This window comes from Mesocricetus auratus, unplaced genomic scaffold (assembly GCF_017639785.1).
Source record: "Mesocricetus auratus isolate SY011 unplaced genomic scaffold, BCM_Maur_2.0 Super-Scaffold_100027, whole genome shotgun sequence".
NCBI lineage: Eukaryota > Metazoa > Chordata > Mammalia > Rodentia > Cricetidae > Mesocricetus > Mesocricetus auratus.
The window spans coordinates 2,936,979-2,950,515 of NW_024429208.1; the positions used below are offsets into that span (position 1 = coordinate 2,936,979).

The 13,537-nt window shown below is 52.3% G+C and overlaps 2 protein-coding genes across 3 annotated transcripts; one reads left to right on the plus strand and one right to left on the minus strand.

The window, feature by feature from the left end:
- The first annotated feature begins 1,923 nt into the window (after positions 1–1,923).
- Ncr3 (natural cytotoxicity triggering receptor 3) lies at positions 1,924–5,836 on the plus strand. 2 transcript variants are annotated; one of them, XM_040732384.1, is made up of 5 exons: positions 1,924–2,188; positions 2,333–2,527; positions 5,014–5,361; positions 5,462–5,584; positions 5,734–5,836. In XM_040732384.1, the coding sequence occupies exons 2-5, from the start codon at positions 2,485–2,487 to the stop codon at positions 5,784–5,786; spliced, it is 567 nt and encodes a 188-aa protein (XP_040588318.1). In that variant the 5' UTR covers positions 1,924–2,188; positions 2,333–2,484; the 3' UTR covers positions 5,787–5,836. The 2 variants fall into 2 exon arrangements, with proteins under 2 accessions (XP_040588318.1, XP_040588317.1); XM_040732383.1 differs by lacking the exons at positions 1,924–2,188; positions 2,333–2,527 and having other exon boundaries at positions 4,539–5,361.
- A 282-nt stretch (positions 5,837–6,118) lies between these two features.
- Lst1 (leukocyte specific transcript 1) lies at positions 6,119–9,263 on the minus strand. The gene is made up of 4 exons (XM_005086869.4): positions 9,145–9,263; positions 7,964–8,056; positions 7,591–7,613; positions 6,119–6,351 (listed from the first exon to the last, which is right to left on the minus strand). The coding sequence occupies exons 1-4, from the start codon at positions 9,161–9,163 to the stop codon at positions 6,202–6,204; spliced, it is 285 nt and encodes a 94-aa protein (XP_005086926.1). The 5' UTR covers positions 9,164–9,263; the 3' UTR covers positions 6,119–6,201.
- Positions 9,264–13,537: the final 4,274 nt, after the last annotated feature.

Here is a 13,537-nt window from a genome sequence, read left to right on the forward strand (position 1 = left end):
TGCTTGCAGAGTGCAGTTCAGGATGACCTGTAAACCCTTATTCCTCCAGTCATGGAGTCTGAGTGTTCACTGTGAAGAAATAGCTTGGGGGCTGGACAGGCAGCTCAGCACTTAGGAGTGCCTGCTGCTTTTCCAGGGGCCCCAGACTTGATTCCCAGAACCCATGTGGCGACTAGTAACTCCAATGCCAGGGCGTCCTGTGCCCTCTTCTGGTCTCTCTGGGCGTCTGGCATACTCGTGGTAGCCTGACATACATCCAGACAAAGCCCTTACACATAAAGATGAAGCTTAAGAGAAAAGATAAGAAAGCCAGAAGGCCTCCCAGCACTCGGGAGGCAGAGGCAGGCGGATCTCTGTGAGTTCGAGGCCAGCCTGGTCTACGAGAGCTAGTTCCAGGACAGCCTCCAAAGACACAGAGAAACCCTGTCTCAAAAAACCAAAACAAACAAACAAACAAACCAACAAGAGAAAGCCAGAAGGCCATTGTCCCTCCCCTCCCTTCCCAAACCAGGGGCTTATGGTGAAGAAGAAAGACAGTATTCTCCACACTGACTCTGGGCTGGGAATTGAGGTTCAGTGGAGAAGAGCCTAAATGTCTCGTCCCAGGCTCCATCGCCAGCAGGGGGCAGCACATAACCACCCACGGCACCCTTCGCTTAGTCACCTTAGTGGGCAGGCTTCTCCAAGGCTCACTGGTGGCCAGATGGCCAAGTGAGTCCTTCCCAGTGAGTGGCACCTGTGGTTATCAGGTGGCAGAGAGTAGTTTGGGAGACAGCGAGCACTGGAAGTGCTCCAAGCCATTCTTTTTCGTTTGGTTTTTCAAGACAGGGTTTCTCCGTAGCTCTGGCTGTCTTGGAACTCACTCTGTATACCATGCTGGCCTCAAACTCAGAGGTCCACCTGCCTCTGCTTCCAGAGTGCCAGAATTAAAGGCGTGTACCACCACTGCTGGGCTAAGTCAGTCTTTTTTTTTTTTTTTTTTTTTGGTTTTTATGAGACAGAGTTTCTCATAAACTGTTTGGAGGATGTCGGTCCAGCCCAGCCTCGAACTCACAGAGATCCACCTGCCTCTGCCTCCTGAGTGCTGGGATTAAAGGCATGTGCCATCAACGCCCGGCCTAAAAATTGTTTTTTGAAAAAACTAAACATGCAGAAGATGAGGATAGTGAGATTATAGGTAAAGGCTCTTATTGCCAAGACGGACAACCAACCTGACTTCTATCCTTAGGACCCACATGGAAGGAAGCAAGAATCCACTCCCACAGCTTGTCTTCTGATTTCTACACACTTGCTGGGGCACACACTCCTGTGCACGCACACACACTCCTGTGCACACACACTCCTGTGCGCACACACTCCTGTGCGCACACACACTCCTGTGCGCACACACTCCTGTGCACACACACTCCTGTGCACACACACTCCTTGCACACACTCCTGTGCGCACACACGTGCACACACTCCTGTGCACACATACACTCCTGTGCACACACACTCCTTGCACACACGCTCCTTGCACACACTCCTGTGCACACACACTCCTGTGCACACACACTCCTGTGCACACACACACACACTAAAAGGAGCTAGAGAGTGGATGGTGAGGTTGGGCCATGCTTGCACACTGCACTAAGGCCTCTCCTCCAGGCGCTGTGTCGTCTCCTGTGGGTGGGTCTGTGAAGTACATACCAGGGGTGACCTGTAGTTATAGGGAACAAGACGTCTGCCATTGTGCCTGTTGAAAACAGATGATGGGCCCTTTGCAGATTCCCTACGAACGTCAATGAAATAACAAATGAATGGGTGTCTCAGGGGTCACCACGTCTGTGCAGCAGGCACAATAAAGCACCGACAGGGAATGGCCCTTTCCAGGAAACGTGAAAACGAACGAGCCAAACTATATCCGTTAATAACACTCACTCCCCTGCCAACACGGCTGGGCATAGGCCCAACCTGTACAAATGAAGCTTCCAGACGCAGTCCTGGGTAACCTCAGGTCCACCACCACCACCAATCAGCTGGCTCCCCTAATCCCACTGTTTATAGACTTCCTCGGGCAGCCCAGAGGGAAAGCCAGCCTGGGGAGGCAGTGGGCCTGGGCACGGTTGAACAAGCCGGAGGGAAAGGAGGGCTAGCTTCTCGGCTGGAGTTTTGTTCTGGGAGAAGGTCTGGTCTTGAACCTCAGGAGGTGAGAGAACCACATCCTGGTCTCACCCACCCCCTCTGGTAAAACCAGACTGTGAGGACATCCTGTCCTAGTGAACTACCTGACCACCAGCTGCTTCCAGAGAGCCCCAGGCATCTCCCTCATCCCCATCTCCCTCCTCAACAGGGCATGCGTCTGATTCTCCAAGCCCCAAGCAGTGGGGGGGAGGTCCTTGGCGAGTCACACGTGAGCCCTGCTTGCCCTAGGCTTCAGGTCCACCCTTCCTCTGCTTAGACCTCAAGGCCGAGGTCAGCGTCACCTCACCCACGGCTGGAGACATGGCCAAGGCGCTGCTGTTTATCTGCATCACGGTTTATCCAGGTGACCCGGAGTTCGCTCGGGGACCCAGGGCGTGGGTGCGGGGGAGGATGTGGATGCTCCAGAGGGTGCCTGGAGGGGGCTGAGCACTGTGTCGCCCCCTCGGAGGGATGCCGAGAGCACTTCGGAAAGCTACCGTCTGTGGACTCGGGAGGCAGACCTGTGAGGTCGCCTCCATCCGAAGGGTCATTTCTAGCATCCATTCCAGAGACTTCTTTTTCTTCTCAGCCTCCTCTCAAGAAAGATAGCCCTGAAAGGCCCCAGGGGAAAACAGGTGGAGAGGAGGGGATGACACTCTGACTTTGGCTATCCGTGTTATTGTTGCTTGTTTGTTTTTGAGACAGGGTCCCAGAAGCCTAGGCCATCTCCGGCATATATAGCGAAGGATGACTTTGAACTTGTCCGAGGCGCTAGGGTGGTGCATCAGGGATCAAAGCCAGGCCTTGGGGCACATGACCACCGAATGAGTTAATCCCCTGGCCCTGACTGTGTAGCCCAGCCTGGCCCTGGCCCTTAGCCTCCTCCTGAGTGCTGAGATTACGGCTCGTTCTAACAGACTCAGCCGGCTTTCTTTCTTTGATGTTTTTAATTCTTAAAAGTACATCAACTTATTTTGGAGGCGAGCACGCACCTGTCAAGGCTCACACAGGTCACAGAATAGCCTTCTCGTGCATGGCTCCGGGGACTTGAACTCAGGTCATCAGGCTCGGTCATCAGCTACGCCATCTAGCCACTCTGAATTTCATCCCTGAGGGCTGCTCAACTTGATGTCTGAGGTCGATTAGATTACTAAGTTATTAGTTAGATAGGGCACACATGTATAATTAGGAGTTTTAGAGACTTATGGCTAGGATATTTTTTTTTACTGAAACAGATTTTAATTAACAAAGAGAACATGAAAAGTTATGTTTGTTGAGTACAAACAGTGCCTTTCAAACTGTAGATTGCAGATCCAAAATCATCAATGCTGGGACTGGGACTGTCAGGCAAAGTCTCAGGCTCCTCTGCAGATGTCTAGCGAGCCTGCCGGTGGTAATGCTCTACCCACTGATTGATCGGGCTATTTCTGTTTTGAAGTAGGGTCTCTCTCTTTCCCTGGATGACCTGCAACTCTCTAGGTAGTGTAGTTGAGCTGACCTTTGAACTTGTGGAGGTTCTCCTGGCTCCGGCTCCAGAGTGCTGGGTGACAAGGCCTATGTCATCATCCTCACCTCACAGTTATTTGTTGTTGTTGTTGTTGTTGTTTTTTGGTTTTTCGAGACAGGATTTCTCTGTATTGTTTTGGGGGCTGTCCGGGAACTCACTCTATAGACCAGGCTGGCCTCGAACTCACAGAGATCTGCCTGCCTCTGCCTCCCGAGTGCTGGGATTAAAGGCGTGTGCCACCACCACCCAGCTAGTTATTTGTTTTTTTGTTTTGTTTTTTGGTTTGTTCATTTGTTTTGGTTTTTTGAGACAGGGTTGCCCTGTGGCTTTGGAGGCTGTCCTGGAACTCGCTCTGTAGACCAGGCTGGTCTTGAACTCACAGAGATCCGCCTGCCTTTGCCTCCCGAGTGCTGGGATTAAAGGCGTGTGCCACCAATGCCCGGCTTCACAGTTATTTTTTAATTTAATGTTTATTCTGGTGACAGGATCTCCAATAGCCCAGTCTAGTTTCAAAATTAATATGTAGGGGCTAGAAAGATGACTTGGCGGTTAAAAGCTCTGCCTGCTCTTCCATAGGGCCAGGTTCAACTCCCAGGACCCAAATGGTGGCCAGACACCACCTATAACTCCAGTTCTGGGGTATCTGGCACCCTCTTATGGTCTCCACAGGCAGTAGGCAGGCATGTGCACACCGATGTGTATGTAGGCAAAACACGCATGCTCATAAAATACTTTTAAGTTAAACAAATGCCAGGTGTTTGTGGCGTACGCCTTTAATCCCAGCACTCAGGAGGCAGAGGCAGGCGGATCTCTGTGAGTTCGAGGCCAGCCTGGTCTACAGAGCGAGATCCAGGACAGCCTCCAAAGCCACAGAGAAACCTTGTCTCGAAAAACCAAAAAAAAAAAAAAAATTGGCGTTTTGCTTGCCTCTATGTTTGTGTGCCGGGTGTTCAGGGATACAGAAAACAAAATCAAGACAAAACAAACCCCAGCAAGCATAAAGCAAAAACAGCTCCCATCGCAATAATAATATCTAGAGTGATGTCACCACGGAGTTACTCAACTAGGCAGCTACATGCATTCCTGAGCTTCAAGTATACGGTGCAGATCGAGTTGGGCAAAATGGGTTTCCAGAGAAGGCTGGCTGTAAATGGGCTGCAGTTGGTGTGTGAAAGAATTTGAAAACTAGAGAAATTAAGTTAGTGAAGAGGAAAGGGCTTAACGAGACAACCCAGGGTGCTTGTCCCGACACACGCCCATGAGGAAAGCTGGGGTGTCCTCCAAATGCCTTTTTCTTTGGAGTAGCTGGGCAGCTCTTCCCTGGATGTTTAATTTCTTCCCAGGGTCCTGTGTTCTCTGGGTGTCTCAGCCCCTTGAGATACGTGTCCAAGAGGGCACCCCTGCTCTCCTGCCCTGCACCTTCAATGCCAGCCGAGGGACAGCGGCCATCGGCTCCGTCACATGGTACAAAGACAAAGTGACCCCGGGGATGGAGGTGAGCAACGTGACCCCCGAGTTCAGAGGCCGTGTGGCCTCTTTTGCTGCCATCCCCCAGTTCATCAGGGACCACAAGGCAGAGCTGCTCATACAGGACGCCCAAAGCCGTGACACCGGAACCTACGTGTGCAGCGTGGAGGTGCTAGGCCAGGGCATCGGGACAGGGAACGGGACTCGGCTGGTGGTGGGGAAAGGTGAGTTGGTGGGACACCCCAGACTCGATGTCCCTGGGAGTTAAGGACTGCCCCCAGCTCTGAGACCCCCCAGCTCCTTCCTCTCCATGTCCTGTTGCAGAATCTCAGCAAGCCTCCAGTTCAGAACAGATGCCCCACACAAGCCTCCTCCTCCGGGCTGGATTCTATGCTCTCGGCTTTCTCTCGGTGGTCATAGGCAGCGCCCTCTATTATCAGGGCCAACGTGAGTTGCTGAGCGGGGGCGGGGGTGGTGGGTGGGGGGATGGGGGCGGGGGGTGGGCAAGGGGCAGAAAATGGGAGGAAGAGACCGCAAGAAGACAGCTTCAGGGCTGTAGCTCTGAGCAGCACAACCCCCCCCCCATTTCTCTCCAGGCTCCTGTCACACGGGAACCCTCGGCACCCCTCCCACAGCCTGTGAGGAGTGATTCTAACCCTCAGAGACCAACAATAAATCGGTATCAGCTCCTCACTCCTACTTACGGCTCTTGTGTATTTTGTTACTATCCAGACACCCCTCTATGCTTCTCTCCACCCACCCCCCATTAGCTCTCCAGGGACACCACCACACCCACCTGTCCTGGGCCCTGAGGCTGTGACTGCAGCAACTGAGAGACAGACTATCAGAGCCGATTAGGCCCCCTGTCAACTGTGCCTTAGGGACCCGCAAGCTGTTTCCTGGCTTTCCACACTCAGTGACACCTGACCCCAGGTGGGTGGGAGCGTTAGCCGTGGACCGGAGACTTAGAGAAGCCTGACATGGAAGCGGGGACCAGTCTTTACTAGGCGAACACAGGGTGACTTTGCCCACCCACCCAGGTCAAGGGAGGCACTTGGGGGTGCTCAGGTGGGTCTCTTGCTGGCAATGCAGGCGTAGTCATTGCTGGGGTCCTCCTTCCCGCCTTCTCCTTCCTCTCTCTCGGTGCCATTACTGCTGGACACTGGCAGCTTCTGCAGAGACGCGTAGTGGAGCTCCTGCCCTAGGTACTGGGCCTGGTGGGGCCGAGGACTATGATGAAGGCCCAGGGTGCCGTCCTGACATCCTTCCCTGAGCCCTGCTCCAGATCCCATCTTTCTCTCTCTCTGCTGCCTCCGTCTCCTGGTTTTTCTTTTCTGAAACTCCGCTTGTCCACCCGTGTTCCTAGGTGTTTCTCTTTGACTCTCAGTCTCTTGCTTTTTCTCTCTCCTTCCGTCTTTTGTGTGTGTGTGTGTATGTGTGTGTGTGTGTGTGTGTGTGTGTGTGTCTGTCTGTCTGTCTGCCTGCCTGTGCTTGTGTAGGCCAGAAGAATGCTTGGATGCCTTTCCAATTGTTTCTACACATTAGTAGTAATAGTAGTAGTAGTAGTGACAGAGTCTCTCCCTAAAAACTGGAATTTGCTATTCCCACTAGGCTGGCTGACCAGAGAACCCCTAGGACCTGCCTGTCTGCACCCTACAGTGCTGGGATTCTGGTACAGGCCACCACAGCAGGTTGCAGCAAGCACTTGTCTTAGAACCCCCCCCCTCCTTTTGGAGACAGGGTCTCATGTAGCTCAGGCTGGCCTTCACCTGGGTATGTAGTTGAGGATGGCCTCCTGTCTCTACCTGGGAGTTCAGGCATGTACCACTGCTCTGGTTTTAGGCTGTGCTTTGAATTAAACCTATGATTCTGAACATGCTAGACAGACACTACTAACTAAACCACACTGCTAGCCACTCCCCCCCCCCCGCGCCCGCTTCTCTCTCTCTCTCTCTCTCTCTCTCTCTCTCTCTCTCTCCCTCTCCCTCTCTCTCTCTCTCAGCTTTTGTTGTTTCGAGACAGGGTCTCTCTATGTGGCCCTGATTGTCCTGGGATCTCTCTCTCTCTAACCTCCTCCTTTCTTGGCCATTGTTCTGGACTTGGCTTTTTTGCTTTTTGTTTTTTTGTTTTTTGTTTTTCGAGACAGGGTTTCTCTGTATGGTTTTGGAGGCTGTCCTGGAACTCGCTCTGTAGACCAGGCTGGCCTCGAACTGACAGAGATCCACCTGCCTCTGCCTCCCAAGTGCTGGGATTAAAGGCGTGCGTCACCACCGCCCGGCCTGTTCTGGACTTGTTTATACTCTTGTAAACACACCACTTCCTCCCTTCCCGTCGCCTCGTTTCTCTTTCTGCGTGTCTCATTTTCTCCTTTGCTCCTACTTCCTCTTCCCTTTTCTCTTTCCCAGCCCCACTCCCTACTTGGGCTTCCCTTCACCCCTTCAACCCTGACTTACCTTATTCCTTTCCAGTCTCTTAACTGAAAGAAAAAAGGGGGGGACACTCAGCAAGACCCTCCCCAGCTCCACACCCCAGAATGGCACCCTAGACGGGCTCATCCACCCGAGGCCAGCGGCTGGCACTGGCTCTGCTGCCTAGAACAGCGCCCCTCCCCGGCTCTCCATCTCCAGCACAGGCCTGTTGCTGGCACAGCAGCTCGCACACTGCTCACTCGCTGACTGCTCTGGGGCCCCCAGTGGCAGCTGGGCCTTTCGGATTCTCCTCTCATCCGTCCTACTTAACAGGACTGATGATGGGACATCCGCCCCCACAGAAGGCAGGGTGCGCGGGCAGGCTGGGGATGGCTGCGGAGGTGACAGCAGGGCTCACCTCTCTGATGGATCCGGCACAGGCAGACGGACAGGATGGTGACAAGCAGGAGAAGGAGCCCTCCCAGCCCCAAGCTCCCAAAGACCAGCAGTTCTATAGGGCAGAAAAGGGCACACGAGAGAGTCTTTCTTTCACTGGTTTCCCAATCCTCTGGTTAAATGTAAGTTTCACAGTCTTTTTCTTTCTTTCCCCTCCACTTTCTATTCTTTGACAATTTCATACACATATGCAAAGTCTCTCGATCATATCCACCCCTAGCTCTCTCTTCCCTCTCCCCTACCCTCTCCTCCCTCTCCCCCTACCCTCCAGTGCTTCTTCCAAAGTCCTGACTCTTTCCTGCCCACAGAGTCCCAACGCCTCCCTGGAGGCCTCAGATTCGCTGCACAGCCAAGCACGCTTGGACTTCTGACCCTCCTGCCTCCAGCGCTCGAACGCTAGGCTGATTAAGTGTGCGCTGACCGCCGCGAATGTTTACGTGGTTCTGGGGTTAAAGCAGGGCTCTACCACTCTCTAACAGTTTTAGATGCAGGAGATATACTCTAGGAGATTTCTGTTTTTCCAGACAGGGTTTCTCTGTGTAGCCTTGGCTGTCCTGGGGAGCTCACTCTGTAAAACAGACTGTCCTCGAACTCACAGAGATCCTCCTGCCTCTGCCTCCTGAGTGCTGGGATTAAAGGTGTGTGTTACCACCCCCAGCTTTAGATTTTTTTTTTTGTAGTCTCTTCTATAGTCCAGGCTGTTTTCAAACTCCCAGAAGTCTCTATGCAGAGAGCACATGAGCCTGACCTCCTGTCCTGCCACCCCACCTCTCGGGCACTGGGCAGGCAGGAGGCCCTCCCATGCCCAGTTTGAGCCCTGGGGCTGTCACCCAGGGTTTCATGTCTGCTCAGGAGTGCTCCCCAGCCCAGGGCACTTTCTCTACCAAGACTTCAACTTCTCACTTCCTCTAGAGATTCACAGCCTTCCGGCTACCTTTCTTGGTATCTGAGACCTGTCACCTCCTGACTTCTCACCCACACCCTGGTGTCGCTGGGCCTCTGGAAGTCCCACTCATACCTGCACTGGTTAGTTCTGGGGGCACTCTGACCGCCTCTCCTAACCACGAACACCACTCTTCACCCCTCCCCACTCTCTGGCACTCCGGGCCCTTCCCCTGTAGAACAGAGGGGTCCCCTACTTACTTTGTTCGTCCTGTAACATAGCCAGGGACTGAGAACAGGCCTGAAGGTCAAGACTAAACTAACCCTTGTTCTGCTGGGCTTAATGGCCTGGACGAGTCACGTGGCCCCCAAGTTCCCCATCTGAGGCAAGGGGCCCCATTGCAATCCTTGTCCTTTGACAGGCTGTATTGTTTGTCATCATATGTTTCCCGGCCGGGGGCCTGAGACTTTAACAAGGAAAATCCAGCCCTGAGCCTGGGCAGGCGGATCTCTGTGAGTTCGAGGCCAGCCCGGTCTACACAATGAGTTCCAGGACAGCCAGGGCTACAGAGTGAGAGCCTGTCTCAAAAGCAAACAAAAAGCGCAGGAGTAATAGAGAGGGTGCTTAACTGTTCCCAGGCCCCCTGGGTTTCCTCTGCCCTAGGCTGATGGGGTGGAGGGCTCAGAGGACTTGGGGGCCAGAAGAGCAGGATCCTGGGTGCTGCGGAGAGGGTGAGGGAGGTGGGGTCTGGATTAGGTATGGGACCACTGGGAAAACAGAGACACGGTGCCCACCCAAGGAAAGCTTTATCTGGCTGGTGTGGAGGAAAAGGCTACAAAGGATGATCTGGGGACTTTAACTTCCCTCGGGCACTTCCTGCCATTGAATCTGGTTCCTGCCTGAGGGCAGAAAGAGGCCCCTAAAACATAACCCAAGAACCAGGTGCAGGGATGACAGTTCGGAACCAAGAGCCTCCTAGTTTTAAGAGGAATGCCGTGAACAGGCATGGGGGGAGGGGAGCCAAGGAACTGTGCTGAAAATGATTGATTGGTTGATTGATTAACTAATTATTATTGTCGGGGGTTTTCTGTGTAGCCCGGGCTGGCCGGGAACTCTGCCTCTTCCTGCCTCGGCCCACAGAGTGCGCGGACAGGTTGCGCCACCACTTTCAGCTATATATCCTTTTAACATCTGGAAAGGGGAGACACCACAGGGGCTCCAAGGATAGGATCTGAATTCAGAAGGTTCCCTGGGGCTCCAGAAACCCCAAATCCACGGTGCACTTCCCTCCAGTGCAGGACCAACACGCACTGGTAGCTTCCCAGACTCTGGTTTAGAGGCTACTCAGTCAGCTGTTCAGGGGCACCTGAGTGGAAAGAAGCATCCCCTCCCCGGGCATCTGTGCCCTTCCCCCGGCTCTAACTTCTTCCCCCTGCCTCTGTACCTCCCCGCATCTAGGAGAGGAAGTAAAACCATGGGAGATGGTTGCTACATCTTCCCTTTAGATGCCTAGCTACCCCCAGTGTGGTTGACCCCTCAGGTCCAGCCTTCCAAGTCACCCTCTGAATGAATGTCCACCTCCTCCCGGGAGCTTCCACGATGAACGCAGGTCTAGCCAGCACTTCTAGTGCCGGATGGAGCGTTCTGACATTGAGCAGAGAACTAAGGGCAGTAGTGACCCCGGTAAAGGCCCTTCAGCTGTGACTGAGAGGGATGGGGGTGCTCAAGGGCTGCGCCCCAAGTCTTTGGACAGAGCGGAGGCTGCTAGCTAAAACGGAGGCAGAGGGTGAGCGAGCCTGGTGCCTGGGTCCCTACGCATGTTTTGTCGACCAGATCCAGGGATTTTATGGTACTTATTTCCTCTACCACACCCCCAAAGTTTGGTGTGGAGCACAATTTAAATGATTTTCTTCTTTTTTATATTTTATTATCACTTTATTATCACACCTTATTTTTTATTAAAAATTTCTAAAACTGGGTGAAGAGAAAGACCACTGGTGAAAACACTTTCCACAAAAGCTTGAAGACCTGAGTTTATTCCCAGAAACCACATAAAGACGGGTGTAGCAGCCACTTCTGAAACTCCATGTTGCTGGTGTGACAAGGAGAGGAGAAGGGGAATCCCTGCAAGAACATAGGGAGTGCCCGGCCCGGGATTTGCAGAACACACAACACCAGACCCTGTCTCAAACAAGATGGGAGGCCAGGACTGACACCCGAAGTCCTGTATGCACTCACACGCAAGAATACACACATACATACCACACACATATACATAGACATATACACACATACATACTACACACACATACACAGACATATACACACACCACACACACATACACACATACATACTACACACACATACATAGACATATACACACACCACACACACATACACACACCCTACATACACATATATACACCACACACACATACATACACACACGTACACCATACACACACACTTACACATACACACAACACACATATACATATACACACCACACACACACAACACACACACACTTCCAAAGTTCAAGCATCTAGAAAAACAGAACCTTAACAGCAAATAAATATATATGTTCAAAGATTTCTTTTTATTATTTTTTAAATTTAATTATATTTTAATTAATTTATTTAATTATATTTAATTATGTCCCATGTCTGTGTACAAACATGAGTGTTGCTGTCATCAGAAGCTAGAAGAGAACATTGGATCCTTTGGAGCTGGAGTTCTGTGGCTGTGAGTCCCCTAACCTGGGTCCTAGAGACTGAACCCAGGTCCCCCGAAAGAGCTCTTAACCACTGAGCTGTCTCTCCAGCCCCCACCAGCTAATCTTATCAGCCAGATCTAGGCTCTTCTCAACCTGAGGGGTGTGATCCTCTTTGGAAGGTCACATATCAGATGCCCTGAATATCAGATGCTTACATTATGATTCATAACTGTAGCAAGATTACAGCTATAAAGTAGCAACAAAAGAATTTGATGGTTGCGGGTCACCACAACATGGGGAACTGTACTAAAGTGTTGCAGCACTAGGAAGGCTGAGAGCCACTGACCTAGATTTGCAAACATTTTGTTTGCTGAATCACATACCTATCTCATTAAAAAATTTTTGTTGTTGTTGTTCTTTGGTTTTTCTAGGCAGTGTTTCTCTGTGTAGCCCTGGTTGTTCAAGAACTCACTCTGTAGACCAGGCTGGCCTCCAACTCACAGAGATCCACCTGCCTCTGCGTCCCGAGTGCTGGGATTAAGGGCGTGTGCCACCAACGCCCGGCTCTTTCCCTTGCATCCCAGCCTGGCCTCACACCTTCAGTCAGGGTCACCCTGCAGAGACTGTAGCCCTGCTGTGCCACACTTGCTTTATTCAGTGAGGGGGACTCAAACCCAGGGCTCTGTGCACGCTGGGCAAGCGCTTGACCCAGTGGCCAATCCCCAGGCTACTTCTCCTATCTTACCAAGTTGCAAGCATTGCTGCATGTTAACTCTGAGCCGCTCAAGTTCGGTATTTTGTTTCCTCATTTTTCCTCCTTGCCACAGGAAGATAAAATTTACATACAGTAAAATGTAAAACTCTGAAATTAGTACTGTTTTACTAGTCAAAAAAAATGAAGCCCAGTAGACAGACATTCTGTCAACGAGTTCCCCTCCTGCCACAGCCTCTTAATCTCTCTGAGCCCCTGCATGGAGATTAGATGCACAGGTAGGCGGCCAGCAGGTGCTCAGTGCTATTTGTCTGTCAGTTAAATTCTATTAGTGTCTGTGCTGGCGTTAGCATCCCCACAGGAAGTCTGGGCTGGGACACTGCGGGGGCCACCAGGAAGTGGGAGATGACCTGAGATCTTGGTCCAATTTTCTCACACCTGGTCCTCCTTAGGCTCCAATCAGCTGCCACCGATCACGGTAATTCAGTTCTTGCTGCTCATGAAACTCAACGAACTGCTCATTCACTCACCCTGACATTCGCTTAATGAACTTTAGCCAACGCTTCCTGACAGAGGAGGCTGCTCGCTCTAGACTGTGTCCCTTGAGGTGGAGTGCGCGCCCCCGCACAGTTCTATCATTGGGCCATTACCTCAGAGAGGGCCAGGCTGAGGTCCCTTCATGAAGCCACATCGCTGTGGAGTGGATCGATTGATTTCTGCGTTTGCTACTTAGTTTTAGGGGACACCAACAGAAGAGAAGAGGCCAGTTTGAGGGCAGGGGAGTCTCAGGGATGCAGACACGCAGCTGCCCATTTTCTTAGCCTCCTACTCGATCTCCTTAACCTCTGGTGTGTGTGTGTGTGTGCGCGCGTGCGTGTGCATGCGTGTGTGTGAGTGTGTGCATGCGTGTGTGTGAGTGTGTGCGTGCGCGTGTGAGTGTGTGCGTGTGTGCGTGTGAGTGTAGCCCTCCCTCCAGCACTGGCCTGTGAGGTCCAGAGCGTGCTGACCACATGAAACACCTGGGATCCTGTCTGCCCATCACAGTCTCCATTGCCTGGCCTTCTGCAAGCTTCCTTCCTTCCCTGGGCTTCATTTCCCCCTCTCTGCTAAGCCCCCCTTCACCCTTTCCTTGAAAACCTCTCTCTGCCCCATCTCCTTCCCCAGTTCAGAGAACCTAGGCATCCAGCTCCCCCGCCCTAGCCCCAGCTCTGGGTAAACAGGAAG

What these genes read in the sequence shown, in the direction of transcription:
- Lst1 (XM_005086869.4), bottom strand. An exon ending in GTGCCGGATCCATCAGAGAG is followed by an intron (nt 7,614 to 7,963) that starts GTGAGCCCTGCT and finishes TTTTTCTTTCAG; the next exon opens with TTAAGAGACTGGAAAGGAAT. An exon ending in AGAGACTGGAAAGGAATAAG is followed by an intron (nt 6,352 to 7,590) that starts GTAAGTCAGGGT and finishes CGGCCCCACCAG; the next exon opens with GCCCAGTACCTAGGGCAGGA.
- Ncr3 (XM_040732383.1), top strand. Translation starts at nt 4,929, where the DNA reads ATGAGGAAAGCTGGGGTGTCCTCCAAATGCCTTTTTCTTTGGAGTAGC. An exon ending in TCGGCTGGTGGTGGGGAAAG is followed by an intron (nt 5,362 to 5,461) that starts GTGAGTTGGTGG and finishes GTCCTGTTGCAG; the next exon opens with AATCTCAGCAAGCCTCCAGT. An exon ending in CCTCTATTATCAGGGCCAAC is followed by an intron (nt 5,585 to 5,733) that starts GTGAGTTGCTGA and finishes ATTTCTCTCCAG; the next exon opens with GCTCCTGTCACACGGGAACC.